At 40.7% G+C, this 20,094-nt stretch overlaps 1 protein-coding gene and 1 long non-coding RNA gene across 3 annotated transcripts in view; one reads left to right on the top strand and one right to left on the bottom strand.

The window, feature by feature from the left end:
• Window positions 1-20,094, bottom strand: part of LOC140482302 (uncharacterized) — a 107,885-nt gene that overhangs the window by 64,629 nt on the left and 23,162 nt on the right. The gene's annotated exons all lie outside the window — the stretch shown is intronic.
• itgb5 (integrin, beta 5) overlaps window positions 1-20,094 on the top strand; it is a 144,482-nt gene that overhangs the window by 106,953 nt on the left and 17,435 nt on the right. The window contains exons 11-12 of the mRNA XM_072579543.1: window positions 5,990-6,212; window positions 9,494-9,594. Coding sequence (XP_072435644.1) covers window positions 5,990-6,212; window positions 9,494-9,594 — 324 coding nt within the window. The remainder of the gene's footprint in view (window positions 1-5,989; window positions 6,213-9,493; window positions 9,595-20,094) is intronic.

Below are 20,094 nucleotides of genomic sequence, written 5' to 3'. Positions count from 1 at the left end.
CCTATGAAATGACCAAGTAAATCATTCAGCTGTATCAAAATTACTACAAAGTCTGAAAAAAGGAATGATACTGGACAGGCACCCAGCATCAACCTAGGATCCGAAGACTACTACAAATGTGGTCGACCCCACAAAGAGTTCCTTACTAACATCTGTTGGCTTGTGTCAAATTTGAGAGCTGTCCCCCGATGAGTCAAACAACAGACTAATACAGTCACATTCTCAGGGCAGAATCTTCCCAGCCCCTGAATGACTTGGTCATTGGTGAGAAAGTTGGGAGAATCACAGGAGATCAGCAGTGAGGAACTTTCCACTATTGAGACCAAACTATCACACTTTACAGACAAATATTGAATGGTGAGACAGTCATTTTGAAAAATCATTAGGCAGATGTACTGAGGGGCGGCATGATTACTCTGGGTGGGTAACTTCAATGAACCTCACCAGGCGTGGCTCAGTCACATTTCTAATGACTAATCAGGCAAAATTCCTCAAGGACATAACTACAAGACTGGATCTGCAAAGATTGTCATCATGATTAGGGAGGGAATTCCAAGCTTTTGACATAACAGTTCAGAAATTGATGCATTTCCATGTCAAGATGTTATGGCATGACTGAGAGAGGAACATGCAGATAGTATTCCCATGCACCTGCTGCTTTTGTTTCTCTAGGTTGTAGAGATTATGGATTTGGAAGGTACTGTGAACAGGGCTGGGAGAGCACAGCTCTCATATTGCAAAATATTGGGCCATAGGCATCAGAGTTCGTTGAGGTCAATAAATCTCTGGTCCAGATTGAGTAGCCAAAGCAATATAGCTGAAAGATTAGCTTTAAAGAAATTGGAACTTCCAGTCTTCCAATTCTGAGACTATTTTTTCTAAGGTCTTTCTTTTGGGTCAGTTTCATAGAAAGTTGCAAATCTGCTACTGCTGTCCTCCTGGCAGATTTGTGGTTCCACTTATTGCTATTTCAGAAGCCTGCCAGAAAACTATGATGGTGCCTGAAGGTCAATAGTAGCAGTTTCTACTTGCAGACTCACATCAACTGTCTCACAAGTGCTCTTAGTTGAAAATCTGACCAGAAAATGTTAAGTGAGATCGTTGGAATAATTTTAGATACAATTGGATGCTCTGTGGGGAAAACAGTGAGAGTCATTTAAGGTTTACTACCACAAAACTAAATACTGTTACGCTTCTCCATATTTTTTTCTGAGTGTATCTCTACATTAATAAATAGCGGTCTTAATTTTTTTAATGTTTTAAAGTAGGGAAATTCTGACGACATGCTGTGTTGACGATCCAAACGCTTGGAAATTTTAACCCTCATCAAAATAAATGCAAGAAACTAAAAAACAGCAATGATATAAAACAGAGTATTGACTCACTGTCCAGTGAGTCACCAGTGTTGCAAGTGTCAGAATAGATAGAATCTTTATTGCCACTGAGAGATTTCATAAAGCTTGCTACATCATCCCATACAGTTTAAAATCTATCAAAGGGCAGCTACACTGTGAGACTAAAATTTATTTTAGTGGGAGTTTTCTTGATTGTCCATTGTAACTTTTGCAAAGAAAATCTATTGAAATTCCCAAGCAACAGCTCAAAAGCTCTTTACCACAAAGGGACTTCATTAAAATACCTACTTTAAAGGTGCTTCTCTCAGGATATTGTCTTCATTCTCTCTTTTTTGCTATTGATGTTTACTTAGTATATTTTTCAACTTAATTTGCCTTTTTTTTCCCCTCACATTTTGATCTTTGGGCCTCCCACAGGCAGGAGTTCTCACTCCAGGCATCACCACAGCTGAAGCCAACACCTGCCACACCGCTCTGGCTTCTCCATGATGTCAGAAAATAAAGCGAAGAAAGGAGGGAGAGAGAGAGAGAAGGTGGGTCTTCAGCTGTGACGGGACAGTGCCTGAAGTGGGGACTCCTGACTACAGTATGTGGTTGTTGCTGCTGCACCCAGAGCAGGGACTTCCTGAGACCCTGGACACCTTGCAGAGACCTTGAATTTGTGTATAGAAGCTGAACTTTTATTTATGTAATTTCATGTTGTTATTTTTGCAACTCAAAATTGCGCCAGATTGTAGCGACAAAACACTTTTTTCACTGTACCTTTCTAGTCATATTTGACAATAAGTAATTCATAAATAAGCCAGAACTCATAGATATGCTGTTCACATTTATTTTGTGTAAATGCAATGCAATATCTTACATGGAAACTGTGGGAATAAGCTTTAAATTTACAGTGTACAACATAATCATTCAAAATATGCTGGGCTAGATGACCTTTGGCATCCAAGCTGCAATCATATCTGGACTTCTGTTTATATTGTCATCTTTAGAAATTTTATTGTTATCAAACTTTATGAGGTGAAATTGCCAGGACAAGAGTCTGTACTGGGCTCACAGTGACACAGTAATTTGTTTTATAGTGCACACATTTCCCAAGTGTCTTTCCCATTGATCTTGTTCTTTTGTTTGCTTATCTTTTTTTTCCCACTTCATTATTATGATTTTATTGAGGTATTGAAATATTATGATAAAGTTGTGTAACATAGTGGATATATAATACATATTATTGTTAGAAGTGGCAATTAGCAGAATCTTCAGATTTGCTTAGCAAGAAAGCATATACATTTGTGAACCATTCTTTATATTCTGGCCTCTTAAAAGCTGTATTGTACAAAGACACCTGAGGGCTCCAAGACCTGACACTGTCAATGAAGACTTATGTTGTTCAGTCCTTCCATTTGTTTCTTTGGAGATCTTTGATCTTTCTACCCAGTGGCATTACTGACACAATAAACTCCAGTTACAAAAGTTGTATGGAATAATTATTTTGAATAATATCACGCATGCAGGCTGTTTTCTTTTACTTCTACAAAATGGAAAAGGTTGTGTGAAGTTTATCTGAGATGTAAATATTTGACATTTTCCACAAATATGAATGAATTTGCAGCATATGTACATAATGACAGCAATGTGTAGAATATATTAATGAGCATTGATGCATTTGCCAAAATCAATGTTTCCCATCTGCACTTTGTTATAAATAATAAATGGGATATCTTCCTGTCAAATTAACAATTACATGATGCTGTTTAAATTTAGTTGGAACTCTCTGGTTTGTTTTAATGGCTGTCTGGTTTGCTTACCCCAAGGACAATCTGCATGAGCAGCAATATTTCAAATATAGTAACAAATATTTATTTTTAAAAATCTGTAATACAGTTTTAATGAAACAATATATAGAGTGACAGAAATAAACTTTTAAATCAAAACAGAACTATTTTAATTCTGAAATATTTGTTTAATATTAAGTGCATGTTCAATCAGCAATCATCATTGCTATGTTTGTGTTAGCAAGCAGGCTATTATTATTTAGGCTGTGTGTAACAGTCATGGTGGAATCACCTATAGGGTTCCTGCACCATGACATTGCATTATACAATTGCAGCTTTTATTATTGCTGTTTATAAGCAGATACAAATAATGGTCATTATCATTTTACCTTAATTTTTTGGTAAATTGATTAGTGAATATTGTAAGCAAGGAAAGAAATAAGTTGCATGATTGAGAGGGTGGCTAATAAATGGGGATTGGAGCAAATGGATAAGGGGCCTGGAACTGGGGAAAGTACTAGAGTTATGACACTTGGCCTGACCTTGCCTGTCAAAAGAGTCTTGGCAAGTTACTGCAGTACATGTTGTAGACATGACACACTGCTGCCACTTTGCACTGGTGGTGCAGGGGATGAATGTTGAAGCTGATGGATGGGTTGTCAATTACGTTGGCTGATAATCCAAGCACATAGACAGTTATTTTATTATTATCCATTTCAGTCAAGTTTTGTGTATTGTAAATATTAATGGACTTTAAGCATTTAGGAGAAACAATAAGTGCTGCATAACGTCCAACATCTGACATGTTCTTATAATCATTGTACCTATATGGTTGGCTCATTTCTGATCAGTGGTGACCCCTGCCCACAAAGTTGTTACATCTCAAAAGAGTTGCTGGTATTCTTGCTTGAAGTAGGCAACTTTGGAAGCCTTAAGCATCATGCCATGAATGCTGTCAACCTGAAATAAGCAGCAGAGAATGCTGAAAATGTTCAGCAGGTCAGGTGCAGGTAAGGAATGTAAATTCTCCATTCCTGGAGGTGGCAAGAAGTGTGATGAGTAAGGGAGATGAGGCGAGTTTGATCTGCAGAAAAGCTTACCCATCCTTGCCACCTCTGCTGGAGTCCATGGGATGCTTTTTTTTGTCAAAAAGTAACGGTCTTAAGCCATTTAAGGGCCTCAACTCATTACCTTCCTAATTAGCTGTCTTCCTGAAAGTGAGAAAGGTAGTTGATTATGGGATACCGAGACAAACTCCTTGCCATGTTGAAGGTAGTACTTCCAGTGCCACAATCTGGGGACAATCAGAAGTATGGATGGGAGGCAAGGCAGTGGTCTCTGAAAGCAGCCCCTTGCCTGTACCTCTGACACTAATCTTTCCCTGTGTTCCCATCTTGCAATAAGAAGAAAGAAAAGCTTCTCACTGCTGGTTCCTCCCTGAGGCCTCTGATTTGATCCAGTGGACTCTAGGCACCTAAAACTATATTCTCGAGGTCCGTGATAGAGTGAGCATTCTACCCTCTCTTGCTTGTCTGTTCTTAACAAGTTGCTTTGCAGGTGGTCCAGTGAGTTATCTCACTGATGGAGGTGCTTAGTTGTCTCCTACCACGTTTGCCCCACATATTGAAGAAAAATGGAAGATCACTCCAATATTTCAAGTAATTGATTCTTTTAACAAAAGGTTATTGACCCAAAATGCTAACTGAGTTTCTGTCTCCAAAGATGCTACATTCTCTGTTTTATTGGTACGTGTGCTGCCTGCAGACATAGGCTGATTCCAGGCAAACTTTCAAGGCTCATATTAGTTAATAAATTTTCAAAGATGTCCCGTGAGATTGCCATCTATGCAATCACCATCTCTGCAGCTACTTCCTTTAATATCCTAGAGTGCTTCCCATTAGGTCCAGGGAATTTTTCAGTCTTTAACCCCGTTAGTTTCCCTAGCACTTTGTCTCAAGTAATAGATTAACTAATTGCTCTCCTTCTTTTGTCCCTTTTTAAATATTTGATAGTTTTGGCATACTATTGGTGTCTTCTACTTTGAAGGCTGATGCAAAGTAGGTTCCCTACTATTACATAGGAGAAAGTGAGGACTGCAGATGCTGGAGATCAGAGCAGATTTTTTTTTTCTCTCCCTACTATTACATCCCTACTTCCTCATTCAGTATGGTGTCTGTGTTCACTTTGGCTCCTCACTTCCTTTTAACAGCTAAATATGCTCCTGCTGACCTTCTTGATATTACTTGCAAGTTTACTGACAAAGTTAATTTTCTCCCTGTTTATTATGTTTTTGGTTATCTTTTGTTGATCTTTGAAACTTTCACAACCCTTTAGCTTACCTCTAATTTTTTCCTATGAATAACTTTCTCTGGTATGATCATTTTATGCTGTCTGTTTAGATACAAGTGTTGCTGCCTAGTAATAGAGAATCATCCCAAATGTTAGTGGCTGAAGATAGGGCTATGTGCTGTGCACTATGCCTTTATAGCAGCTTCTTATATTTCTTAGCAGCAGCACTATGTCTCTAGTTGTTTAGGCAAAGCCACCTCATGAGGTCTGTGGGGAATTCTAACTTGCATAATATCCTGCTGTTACAGTTGTTAAAATTTGCGTGATAGTCTGAAAAAAGTAAAATAATATATTTATATAATAATTATAATTTATTTGAATACAAATTTATCATAAACCTCCTTCAGATAAGTTTCCTCTCAACTTCAAGACTAGTTTTGAACATGTGCATGCCCATTCTCCAGTGACTACAAAAGTAGCTATGAAATTTGTGACATGTCAAATTTGACTTATTCTATCTAATCGGGTATTATCAATGGGGTACAATATTTCATTCTGACTTCCTCCTCTCAGGGCATGGAGACTGTCATTGTGGTGAATGCAAGTGTCATGCCAGCTGGATTGGAGACAACTGCAATTGTTCGACAGAAATGGACTTGTGCCTGTCAGATGATGGGCAAATGTGTAGCGGTAGAGGAAACTGTGCATGTGGCCGATGTTCATGCACTGAACCTGGAGCATTTGGGGATACCTGTGAGAAGTGCCCAACCTGCCCTGATGCCTGTGGCATGAAAAGGTATGAAGAAAACCCCTTCAGTCTGTTTAGTCAAATGTGTGAAATCATCACTTATGCTGTAGTCAAAAGATTGTTTGATTTGAACACATTTTATAAGTGGAAAGGTCTACCTATAACTGGTTAATCCAATTTAGGCAAATATTACTTTTTGCTTCGCAATCATGGTTTACATTTTGATAATGTAAACGTGTGCTTCACTTAAATCAATTCATAGAAATGGTAGGTATTAAAATCAAATTGTTCCATGGAGCCTATGGTAACCTGACATTGAGATACATGCTGTTATGTGTTACTGAGCTTTACAAAACTGTAAATTTACTTTTGATTACTAGTTTGTGCTTAACTTGCTGACTGAACTCAGCAGAGCAGCAGTTGGGAATAGTAGAATGGGTTGCAGGGTGAGCTGTGAGGGGGTGGCTACAACACCTTCATTTAATGAGTAAGAGTGAATTCAACTTGCCAACCTTGACAGCAAATTATGCCGAAAATTGTGTACAATCATGTTTTGCTAAGTTGGCTCTTCTTAGCTACATATCCTCAGACTCTCCGTCAAGACCCAACATGAAGAAAAACTATGTAGGCAGAGCATTGAGGGGCTACAGGTTGCTTTTAAAGGGAGTGCAGCAAAGGTTCATGGGATGGCAGGAGGAGAGATTGAGATGAATAGGATTGTATTCACTGGAGTTTAGAACAATGAGGGAGTTTCATAGAAAACTAAAATTCTAACAGAGCTAGACAGATTATATGCAGGAAGGGTGTTCCTGAAGGTGGGAGAGCCTAGAACCAGGATAATAGTTCAAAGATAAGGGGTAAACCGTGGAGTTCATTACCACAGAAAGTGGTTGAGGATAAACATTGTCTTTTCAAGGAGATAGATATTACTGTTGTGGTGAAGGAGATTAAAGGATATGGGGGAGGGTGGGATTAGGGCATTTAGTTCGATGATCGGCTATGATCATAATGAATGGTAGAGAAGGCTTGAGAGGTCAAATTACCTACACTTGCTTCAATCTTCATGCTTTGAAATACATAGAAACATAGAAGGAAGAAAAGAAAATTTCAAAAGAAAGTGTATTCACTTTGAGTTGCTCACCAATCTTGTTACTGTAAGAAATGGTTCAGTGATGCCTCGTGGCATATATCTCTTGCTGAAGCACTGCTGAGAAATGTGAAACAATCCATTCATCACAAGCCTTCTGAAATGTGCTCAGCCTCAAAAGAAAGAGCAGCATTCTTGAAAGGAATTCCATGCATGTATCTTAAGAGACGCATGCAAAATTATAAATTAGCTTACCTCCCTAAACTGTCCTTTGGTCTGCTGTCCAGACTTGTTCCACCCACTTCTAAAGGCCTGGAGCCTCACACTAGAGTGAAACTTGATAAGTCATAATCAGCACGGAGAGCAGCACGATTCTATCTGAGGCATTTGCAGTCTGACCCAGCAATTGTATATGATCGCTGCACTGCTTTAATTTGGAGTAGCTTGAAGTATAATTTTGAAAAGAGTGCCTCGAGGGTGACTTTGATTGATATTTAAAGTCTTTTCGCAGGTGTATTCATTTCACAACTATGTGCATGAAAAATATTCTGGGAAAGCATTGGCCTCCAACTCTTCTAGCAGAGTTCAGAATAGTTCAACATAAGTTTCAACTTTGTGCATTGGCTAGAAGGTTCACCACATCAATTGACCCTCGTAAGTCATTCCAAAGAATGAGAGTGGCTTCTCTTTCAGATTTGCTCATTATATATTAATTTCAGTAATATCTTTTTAAAGATGTTGAATAACTACTATAACTGTAGGGGCTCTCAGCTGTCAGAAATTTGGTGGAAGCCCATTTACATCAGTATAATTCTTCCCAGGCAACTGAGGTAGGAAGAAAATGCCAACCTTGACAGCTTTTCATAAAATAAAAATTAGATTTGCCTCAGCTGTCAGATAATTGTGCCTTCAATTTTAAAATTACACCTTCAGCTACATGCATTTCAGAGCAAGTATAAAAACAAACCAAGCTGATATAGGTATCTCTAAAACCCACCTTGGTTATTGAGGTCTGAACTAATCACAAAAAAATTCCCAAGCATGGGGCAACAAATTTCAGTTAATGAAACTAAGTACATCAGTGTGTGGTCAGTGGAAAGGTGTAGTTGAATGGAGAAACTGAAGTTTGAATAACTAGTTTCCTATTTGTGTGTGCCATCTCTTACTTTTTCTGCATGCCTTTGCATATTATTTCTATTCAAGTAATCATTCAATGCCCTCTTGAATTTCTCAGTTGAATCTGCCTCCACCAGACTTGCAAGAAATGCATTCCATACCTGAACTACTTGCTAAGTAAAAAAGATTTTTCTCTCTTCATATTTGTTCATTTTGAAAATCAGTTTAAATCTTTGCCTCTCATTCTTGTTTCTTGTACAAGCGGAACCAATAATATGAATTAATGTAAACATTATTAATATACACCACTTGAATATGTTATTTCACATTCTTATAAAGATATGATCTCTTCATGAATTTTTCTACACATGCACTCATGTAAAGACCAATATGTAGTCATGTTGTAGGTGGGCTGGGATGTTGTCAAAGACTAAAGCTTTTTAAAATCGCAAACCTGACCATAGTCATCCAGTACTTGGTTTTGATGGAAACTGAACAAGTGGTGGAATCCAATCATGCCAACAGTTAATGTGGTTGGCAGCCTCTGATTTAACTTGGCCAGTTTTCCAAGGTTTGTTGAATTCTGGCAGCTTCAGGGAGGTGGTGTGTATATTTATGGCACTGTTTGCAGACCAAAGAGAGCTGAAGTGATTTTCCTCTGTCTAACACCCCACCCAAGATAAACCCCACAACAAGGAATCAGAGCCCCTCAGGATTGGTAACCTAACCTCCCAGCGCTTCCACCCTGCTCATGCAGTCTGCAAACTACCGGTAAGTTCTCCATGAACATTTGGAAGTTAAACATTCAGTCAAGTTGACATCTAGATGGGGAATCTGTCAGAGGGAAAAGATGCTTGCTCTAGATTCCAAAAATCTGGCCTTTACAACCCACCCTTGTTAATATCCAAGTTTTGACTGTACTCAATCGATGTTTGATACCTGTGTTCTCACCTTCATGAGAAATATTGATGAATTTTATGGCTTACACCCATAGGAGTTGCTTCTGTATACAATTAGATGGCTAGCATCGAATACAGTCCTTCATTAAGGTGTCTCTGATGGCAGAGTGCCTTTGTTTTTCTTGTGAAAATCAAAAATAATAAATCCATGTCACTGTTTGTTGCAGGGAGTGTATAGAATGTAGATTGTTTAATTCTGGGAGGCTGGCTGACAATCAGACTTGTCAAAAGCTCTGCAAAGATGAGATCCTGACTGTGGATGTCCTCAGTAAGTGAATACTTTTCTTGCTTTGCTTTAAAATTAGAATACATAATTACAGTGATGACTTAGCAATGACTAAACCTAGTCAGTGATTATAAAGTGGTTCTCAAAATTTGGATTATTTCGAAAAATCAAAACATTGCTTGCTCAGGATGTCACTTTGAAAGATTTGCTTGGTGGAAGGTAACTGTCATTTCTAAAAATTGTTCTCAATATTTAGATATTTTTTGATAATTTGTTGCAAATACAGTGGTTCTGTAGTGATTGGAACCAGGTGGACCTTGTTGACTGCGAGATCTCTGGGAATGTTAACCTGGGCTAATCAGGAAACCTTTGGAAAGCCAATATAAACAGGAGATTCAGAATCTCTTCAGTTCAGGGGACTGACTTTGAGCTGGCTGGTCTCAGCCAGTGTACTGAGCATAAATGGATGGATGGATGGACGGACATCAGTGCAACAGAAGAAAACAGTATGAGCCTGAAGAACATTTGCTTGCAACAGTCTTGCTGTTAGGGTAAGCATTTGTGGCATCATGCTTTTATTTGAGAAGCTTGGCTTGTTTGATCTGCTGTTGAAGACTGGACCCAGTATGTGGAAAGAATACTATAACTTTTTTCCGGGTGAATGACATTGGGGCAGATGAAAAGCAATGAGTAATTCTTCTGACTGTACACCTGCAGGATATTTGGTTATATGGGGATTAAATTTCTGAGAGGTATCAGACACTAAAACCTTCCAAGAGTTGATGGAGTTGTTTATAGAATATTACGACCCCAAAGCACCTCTAATTCTGAGAGGCTATTGGGCTTTATTTGACTGTTAGAGAACAGTTTCGGGATTTTTGACAAGGTTAGGGACTAGCAGAGGCATATGGTTTTGGGTTAACCCTGACTGAGATGCTGAGAGACTGTTTGGTATGTAGGATTAATGAAGTAACCATGCAGAAACACCTACTAGCTGAAGCCCAACTGGACTTCAAACAGGTGCTGTAAGTGGCTTCGTCATTTGAAAATGCAGCATGGGAGCTACAGGGCATCCCAATGGAAGTGGACATCCTCACTTGTCTGACTGAGCTTGCGGAACACTACTTGAGTGTAGGCAATCACAGAACCTCACACAAGGCGTAATCCTGAACAGAGGAACTCTAGGCCAGCCTCCAGCAGAGAGCCACAACAAAGCCAATCCTTGGCCAAGTGACTCAAAAAGCCTTTCAGGGTCTGGGCTGGCAAGGCATTGTTATTGCTGCTGGTACGCAGTCTCAGGACAACAAAGGAATCCTACAAGGCCTGACTTGTATGATTCCTTTGATGGTCCTGATGGTAGTAAAAGGCTCGGACACAAGCGTATTGGTGCAGAATTGATTGAGAACGATTCACTTAGATTGGCTCAACATTTTTCAACTAGAAAATGGTTTCTTCAGGAAGGGCTTGGGACTATCAGAGGGACCAAAGCCACTTTATGTATTGTCTAGGAAACAATCCCAAGATTTTGCAAGGCCTGTCGTATGCCATTTGCCCTGTGGACAAACGTAGAGGCAGATATAAGGAGCTAGAAAGCAAAGGAATCATCCAACCAGTGCAGTTTACAGAATGGGCAGCACTGGCTGTACTACTCGTGAAGCCTGATGGCTGTTTGCCTTCAGGATTTTGAGCAAATGGTAAACCATTTCTTGCAGCTTGATAAGTACCGAATGCCTCATGTAGAGGACTTGTACACAAAGTTGGCAGGTGGTAGGCTGTCCCTTACAAAGCTGAACATGAGCCACGCCTACCTGCAATTACAATTCATTGAGGATTCCCAGCTGTATGCTACAATTAATACCCATAAGGGTTTTTTTTTAATCAGTTTACAAGACTGCCATATGGATATCATCAGACTATGCCCTTTTCAAGTGGATGATGGAGGACATTTTACAAGAGCTACTCCAGATAGTATCTAGATCACATACTAATAATCAGGAAGACCAATACAGAGCACTTTGAGAACTTGTACATAGTGCTTTAAATGTTTCTCCCAGGCAGGCATACACCTTGGAAGGGAAAAATATGTTTTCCAGGCACCTCAAATGACCTACCTGGGCTGCAGACTCAACAAACTGGGTTTATGGCCATTGGAGGATAAACTGAGGGTGTTCAAAGGAACCCTGGATCCCACCTCTGTACTGGAGCTTAGCTGTTTCCTTAGCTTAATGAATTATTACAGAAAATAACATGGCCTCCATCTTGACACCTTTACACCTGGCATTGAAAAATTGTCAGCCTTGAAAATCGCCATAGCAAAGTGGAAAAAGCAGCTATTGTCATCTGAGGTGTTGGCCCACTATGATCCGAAGCAAGAGGTAGTGCTTACGTCTAATGGCTCCCCATAAGGAATCAGGGTAGTGTTGGTTCACCAGTGGCCCAATGGAAAGGAATGCCCGATATTTATGATTCCCAAACTTTATGATGCCAAATGCAAATATGCCAGATAGAGAAGGAAGATTGGGCGGTCATCTTTGGTGTGAGAAAGCTTTATGGACAGTAATTTGCCATAGTAACAGATCACAAACCACCTGCTAGGGCTACTGAAGAAAAGCAAGGCAATGCCACTTCTAGCTTCTGGTAGAATTCAGCTTTGGGCTGTTATTCTAAGTGCATACAAGATAGAGCACCATCCAGGAAGCCAAATGGCTAATATGGATAACTTCAGCTGCCTCCCAGTGGCTGATACTCCACCGGTGGTGCCTCTCCTAAAAGAGTTCATTTTGGTTTTAAACTTCCTGGACACCATTCCGGTCACCACTGACAATATCAGACTGTGGACACAAAGATTCTGTCCTAGAGAAACCAAAACAGCTGGTAGTAATGGGGAAAACAGATGGGCCAACATAACCCCATTTGAAACATTTCTAAACCCAATGGGACCAGATCACTGTGGAGGATAGCATATTACTATGGGGTGCAAGGGTGATTGTTGTTGCCGGAATAAAGGTTGTTGCCAGATCCTGGCTGAACTCCAGTAGGGTCATCCAGGGATTTCTGAGGTGAAAATGCTAGCAAGAAGCTATTTCTAGTGGCCAGGGTTGGATCGCTGGTAGGGCTGTGACCACAAAGGCAAAAATTGCCACCAGCAGTGCCCCCCACATTTGTGGGAATGGCCAGGTAAACCCTGGACTTTGTTGTATGTCGACTATGCCAGTTGTTTCATCATCTCAATGCTCCTGGTCATTGTGGATGCCCATTCAAAGTGGTTGAATGTCCATAAAATTGGTTTGGCAAACTCTGATGACAATTGAGATGCTGTGAAAGCATCACTTGCGATTCAACTAGATCATCGTGCAATGGTGTAGCTGAAAGATTGGTCCAAACATTGAAAGCAGGCTTAAAGAAGCGACCTACACTGTCACTTGATTCTGGATTAGAATGGTGCTGGAAAAGCACAGCAGTTCAGACAGCATCCAAGGAGCAGGAAAATCGACATTCAGCTGTATTCCTGATGAAGGGCTTTTGCCTGAAACATCCTGATTTTCCTGCTACTTGGATGCTGTCTGAACTGCTGTGCTTTTCCAGTACCACTCAAATCGAGAATCTGGTTTCCAACATCTGTGGTCATTGTTTTTACCTTTACTGTCACTTGATACCAAATTGTCCTGATTCCTGTCCAAATAAGAACCATCCCTCACCCAACAACAGGGATACCTCCGGCCAAGTTGCTGATGTGGATAAGGTTCCGCAACAGGTTAATCCTGATATTCCCATACTTGGGGCAGAGGGTGAAACGGCAGCAGGACTGCCAATGCCAGCCACAAGGCTCTTCTAAACGAGAGAGACAGTTTAATTTGGGTGATGAAGTTTGATGTCGGAACCATGGAAATGGCCTCTTATGGGTACGAGGCAAGGTTGATGCAAGGTCAGGTTCCATGACTTTCAAAGTTCGGGTAGGTGACACAGTCCTGATAAAACTTGTGGAGCACGGGAAAGCAGGAGAAGGAGCAAAACATACCTGGTCCCTCAGAGTAGCCAGAAGGCCTGTCAGAAACTGTAGGTTCTCCCCCTTCTGGTTAGAGTCAAGGAAATGTCAGAGTCCGAGATGGGTGCAACCTCAATACCGTTGCCGCCAGAAGAAGAGGAGGAAACTCTCCTGAGAAACTCCAGATGCAAGAGATGAACTACAGTCCGATATACGCCACCTGTCTGAATCTGAATCAGAGGGACTGGATCTGGGCTGAAAGTGTTGCAGGGAAAGCTACAAGGGAAAGACCAGGCCTACATCCCTAGACATAGTGGGGGCATTGATGTAGCGATTTGAACCAGATGGATCACTGCGAGATCTTTGATCGGGGTTGTTGACCTGGGCCAATATAAACAGGAGATTACACAGAGATATCGACTCTTTTTTTTCCCCCCCCCACTGCCACACTGACTGACTGGCTGTTACTACCTGATTTAAAACAAAAGGTAAACAGGAGATTGTCTCTGTGCAACTCTCCAGATTCCTAATCCCATTCTCCATCTCCAGCTCTTACTTCTGAATACTCAACACTAAAAAGCCGAGAAATAGGTACGCCTTTCTCATCCAATTTTTTTTTTATTGTCCAGACATGCTTTCTAAAAATTCTGGGTGGAATTGTGTACTGCTGCAAGCCTGCTGAGAATGCCCCTGATGATCTTACAATTAGAATTGCACAGATCTTCCTAAAGCAATGCACTTGGAAGTGTAAATTAGCTGATTTGTTCACTTACAATGTGAGCTATTAACACTTTTTTCTGAGTCTTCCATAATTGCTGCTCAGGCTTGGTGCTTAATGACAAAATGAGAGTGAGTGAGTAAATGAAAGAATAGTACCGACAATGCTGCTGCACTGAAACCACCATAGCAATATAAAGTTTAACTTTATGAGAAAGTTATCACACAAGTTATTCTTAATATCTAGTAGACTACATTTATTATGAAACTATCATAATTAATAACCAAAGCAAAGATAGTAACTCCATCTTCTGAAGGCCAATCTCTCTAACCCAGTTATTAATATTTCAGGATGAGCTCAAAATTAACTTCAGGGTCATGTGGCATACACTGAGTCTTGAATAGTAATCTCCTTAGTGAGTCCTTAAAAGCAACATTTTAAATAGTGCCCAAAATCAGCGTGAAGTCAGCAGATCAGTCACATGATTGCATCAGTGTTTATCCATTTTAAGACTTTTAACCTCCAGTGGCAGGCTGGAATTATTTTACAAGAACTCCAGCTCTTCATAAGCCAACCACAAAGAAATTATAAAATTCCTTGGCCATTTTTAGAATCGCAAGTGGGAATGGGCATGTCACTGTTGGCACAGCACTCTAACTTAGGGGTCTACCTGCCTGTTTTCCCATCCAGGAGTGACCTGCAAATTTCAGACCACTGCTTTGTTGCACTGTTGCCCAGTTAGTAAATAAAGTAAGATTTTGAAATCAAGCTTAAATAAACAGTAATTTCCTCTCCAAATCAATCTTACAAGAACTGTTTTAACCTTAGGATTTCAAAAACAATCCCTTCTCATCACAAATTATTAATAGTAAGCATGAAGTTTATCCTTAAAAATGCATTGTTAATGCTCATTCTAGCTGATTCCCTGAGATTTTGCAACGATGCAAGATCTGCAATGGGACAACAGTCTATCTGTAAATAGAAAAGATAGTATGCACAAATCAAAATGGCACTTTGCAAAGTCAGAGTGAGCTTTTAGTGATAATACAACCAGAATCCATAAGAAATAAGGGTATGATTAGCCCATTCAGCCCCTTGAACTTGATTGAATGTTCCTCATGTCTGCTTACCTCCCCTTTCCCCATGACCCTTGATTCCCCTACTGATCAAGAATGTATTTATCGCAGTCTTAAATTTACTCAAATACTTTGCCCCACTCCTTGGCAGGGAGACTAATGACTTTCAACCTTCTGATAGAATAAATTCCTTCTCATCTCTGACTTAAATTGCCACCCCTTTAGTCAGAATATGCCTTCTGCTGTCAGTTGTCTTCCATGAGAGAGAACGTCCTCTCAGAATTTGTTATGTCAAACCCTTAAGAATCCTATATGTTTCAATGAGATCAACTTTCATTCTTCTGAATTGCAGAGACTATAGAGTCCCAACGCCTTTAAACATAAGCCAATTCCTCCATACCAAGGATCATCTCAATGAACCTTTTCTGGACTACCTTCAATGAAATATCTTTGCTAAACAAGGGGATCAAAACTACTCATAGTGTCCCAAATGTAGTCTCACTAGCACCCGTACAGTTACAGTAAGATTTCCTTACTCTTATACTTCAACCTCCTTGATAAAGGGCCAACATTCCATTAGCGTTCCTGATTTCCTAGATGAGTTTCATGGACAAGTATTTCCAATTCTTTGTGTTGAGATTTTTGCAGCTTTCTCCATTTCAACAATACTCTGTTCTTTTGCTCTCCCGTCCAAAATGAACAACTTCACATTTTGCCACATTGACCTCCATTTGGCAATTTTTTGCCCACTTACTGAATCTATCAATATCCCCCTATAAAGCTGTTTGTATTCCCCTCACAATCTGCCTTGCTGTCTATTTTATTGTCATCTGCAAATTTGGTGACAGTACATTAATTTCCCTTCATGAAGTCATTAATAAATATTGTAAACAGTTGCGGTCCTGTCATTGATCCTTGTGGAGCTCCACTGGTCATGGGTTGCCAACCTGAAAAAGAATCCCTCCTCCACACTCGTTGCTTCCTGCCATGAGCCTTTCTATACTGATACCTTCTATCCAACACCATGGGCTCTTATGACATAATCTTTTGCAAGGTACCTTGTCAAATGCCTTCTAGAAATTCAAACACAGCACATCTACTCCTCTCTATCAACTCTGGTTGAGGCTTCCTCAAAAAAAACTCCAATAAATTAGTCAGACACTATTTCCCTTTCATGATGCAATGCTTACTCTGCTTGTTTAGATTATGATTTTCCAAATATGCTGCTAATATTGTACTTACTTATGATTGATTCCAATACTTTTCCAACAATCGATGATAAGCTAAGCATTCTTTTTGAATAGGTGTGTCATATTAGCAGTTGTCTAATTCCATGGTACTTCTCCAGAATCCAGTGAATTTGGAAAATTATAGCCAATACATCCACTATGTCTGTAGCTACTTCTTTTAGGATCCTAGGATGCAAGCCATCTTAGCCAGGGAATATTTTCTACCTTTACCTCATTACTTTGTCTGATATTCTTAGGTACCCTATTGTGCCATTTGCGCCTCAAATATATTGGTGTCCAGAAAGTTTAAAACTACAACAGACTCTTTCAGTGGAGGCACCACAGGTGGAGTATCTGCCAGTAGGAAGCTGCTCAAGGCATCGGTATTCATCATTTGGCTTCCTGGATGGTGTTCTAACTTTATATTTGTATGCACAGAATAAAGGCTCACTGCTGAATTTGACCAGAGGTTATGGGCAGCAGAGCCTTATCATCTTTAAGTAGCCTGAGCAGGGATTTATGATCTGTTACTTTGACAAATTTACATCCATGAAAAGGTATTGGTGGAACTTCCTCACACCAAAGATGACCGCCAAACCTTCCTTCTCTGTTTGGGTATATTTACATTTGGCATCAGCCAAAGTCCGGAAAGCGTATGCTATCGAGCGTTCCTCTCCATTGGGCCACTGGTGGGCCAACACTATCCTGATACCATGCAGCGGGGTATCGAACGTCAGCACCACCTCTCGCTTGGGATCGTAGAAAGTCAATATCTTAGCTGACGATTGCTGCTTTTCACTTCCCTAAATACTACTACTTGGCAATGCAACCATTTCCAAAGCTGATTTTTCAATAGCAGGTGAAAGGGTGTCAAGGTGGAGGCAATGTATGTATAAATTTCCCGTAATAATTCACTAATCCAAGGAAAGACCTAAGATCTAGTACAGACATAGGAGCCCAGGCATTTTTGATCACCCTCACCTTATCTTCCAATGGGTGTAACCCGGTTTTGTCAACTTTGTAACCCAAGTTGGTCACTTGGGGCACCTGGAACACACACTTTTCCCTTCTAAGGTGGGTACAAGTTCTCCAAGTGCTCTATATTGGTCTTCCCAATTATTAGCACATCATGCAGATAAAGGGCAACCTGTAGAAGACGTCGTAAAATGTTCTCCACTGTCCACTGGAAAAGGATGCAGGCTGATGATCCGCTAAACAGCAGTCTTGTATATTTTTACAAATCTGTATGGGTGTTAATTATGGAATGTTCTGGGACTCCTCATCTAGGTGTAATTGCAAGTACACATGGCACATGTCCAGCTTTGTGAAGTACCCCCCTGCACCCGCCCTTGCCACCAGTTTCTCACACAAGTTCTGTGTAGGAGGGATTGGGAATTTATCCAGCTGCAAAGCAGTTTACTGTTTGCTTAAAATACCCACAAAGACAAACTGGACCATCAGGCTTCACAGTCTGTACAGCTAGTGCTGCCCATTCCACAAACTGCACTGGTTTGAGGATTCCTTTGTTTTCCAGCATTCTGATTGACCCCTCTACTTTTGCCCATCAGGCAAATAGCCCCTTGCAGAATCATGGAAATGCTTCCTGGTCATCATCATTGGCCCCTTTTGTTAGCCCCAAGCCTTTCCTGAAACATTCCTGGGTATTTCATTAGGACTTCCGGAGGCAGCCTTTTCTAGTTGAAAAATGTTGCATCAACCTCGGTGAGTCTTTCTCAACCAATTTTGCGCCATCAAGCTTGGGCCCAAGCCCCAGTGGTAACTGCACTAACTGCTTCTCAGAGCAAACTGGAACTGAAGTCATTTACTTAATCTGTAACATTTCCCTGGTGTAAGTTCTCAGTCTGGCTGAGGTCTTGCATAAACTTCAGGGTTGGGAGCCAGATCGAATCTTGTTTAAGATTTTGTTCAGCCTACTGCCGCAATGGTATTGGCCTCCATGAAAAGCAGTGAACATTTAATCAGACGTTTATTTTAATTGGGGGTTCCAATTTGGATTTTGCTCAGCAATTTGATTAGATTCACTACAGTATGGAAACAGGCCCTTCGGCACAACAAGTCCACACCAAGCCTCCGATGACCCATTCCCCTACCCTATATTTACCATTGACTAATACACCTAACACTATGGGCAATTTAGATTAGATTAGATTCAATTCCCTATAGTGTGGAAACAGGCCCTTTGGCCCAACCAGTCCACACCTACCATCCGAAGAGTAACCCACCTAATGCACCTAACACTATGGGCAATTTAGCATGGCCAATTCACCTGCCCTGCACATCTTTGGACTATGGGAGGAAACCAGATCACCCGGAGGAAACCCATGGGGAGAATGTGCAAACTCCACACAGTCGCCTGAGGCTGGAATTGAACCTGGGACCTGGCGCTGTGAGGCAGCAGTGCTAACCACTGAGCCACTGTGCCTACATTTAGGGGAACTTTCCAGGGTGTGGTCTCTCCTGGAAATCAGTTTCTGAGTTCTTTTACTTGAGTCAGGTCTTCATTGGATGTCTTGAGCCCACATGCTAGCAACAATTACAATGGCTTGCCGGTCCGAATCCTGAAGAATGTTTTAACCAATTGGCTGAGCTCAGTTTTGTTGGATGCTGGCCTAGGGAGCTTTGCTCATGATATGCCTTGCGTAATGCTCTGTGGTTGCCTACACCCAAGTGATATTCCCCAAGCTCAGTCAAACAGTGAAAGGTGTCCATTTTGATTGGGATGCTCTGTGGCTCCCAATCTCCACTTGACACATTTTCTGATGACCAAGCCATTATAGTCCCTGTTTGAAGTTCAGTTCAGCTTCAGCTAGTAGGCACTTTAACATGGATGCATCGTTAATCCATATACCAAATGGTATCTCGGCATCTTATTCAGGGGTATCCCAAATCACATGCCTCCGCTAGTATCGTCAAAAATCCAGATACAAGATCCCCTGGTTCTTGAACAGTTGAGTAAAACTGATAGCATCTCAGAATTAGAGGATGTTTGGGGTCCTAATATTCTTTAACTAAATCTGAAAAGGTTTAGTATCTGGTGCCTCAAGGAAAGCTAAGCTCCTCGTAACTGAAAATGTTGCAGATCCACAAGCAGTCAGAAGGATTACTCATTGCTTTTCAACTGCCCCAATGGCATTTGCCTGGAAGAAATATTGCATTCTTTCCAGATGTCTCGGCTCAGTCTTAGCAGGATCGCACAAGTCAAGTTTCCCAAATAAAGGCATGATACTAGAAATGTTTGCCCCAACTCAAAGACTACCGTTGCAAGCTAACTTTCTTCAGGCACATACTGCTTTCTCTCATTGCCACTGAATTAACTGCATAGAGACCAATATCCTGTCACCAAGTCACCCTTTATTTGCAAGTGCACTGTACATGGGCTCTGACCAACCACCTCCAAGCCAATCCCTAGACCGATGAGACCTTTTAAATCTCTTGTTTATACCTCTCGGCCAAGACTCCCTGATTGGCCCAGGTTAACAACCCCAAACCAGGATTTCATAGTCAATGAGATGC

This window comes from Chiloscyllium punctatum, chromosome 10 (genome assembly GCF_047496795.1).
Source record: "Chiloscyllium punctatum isolate Juve2018m chromosome 10, sChiPun1.3, whole genome shotgun sequence".
In the NCBI taxonomy this organism is placed as follows: Eukaryota; Metazoa; Chordata; class Chondrichthyes; order Orectolobiformes; family Hemiscylliidae; genus Chiloscyllium; species Chiloscyllium punctatum.
The sequence above is the reverse complement of the archived record's forward strand: the minus strand, read 5'-3'. Positions and strand labels throughout refer to the sequence as shown.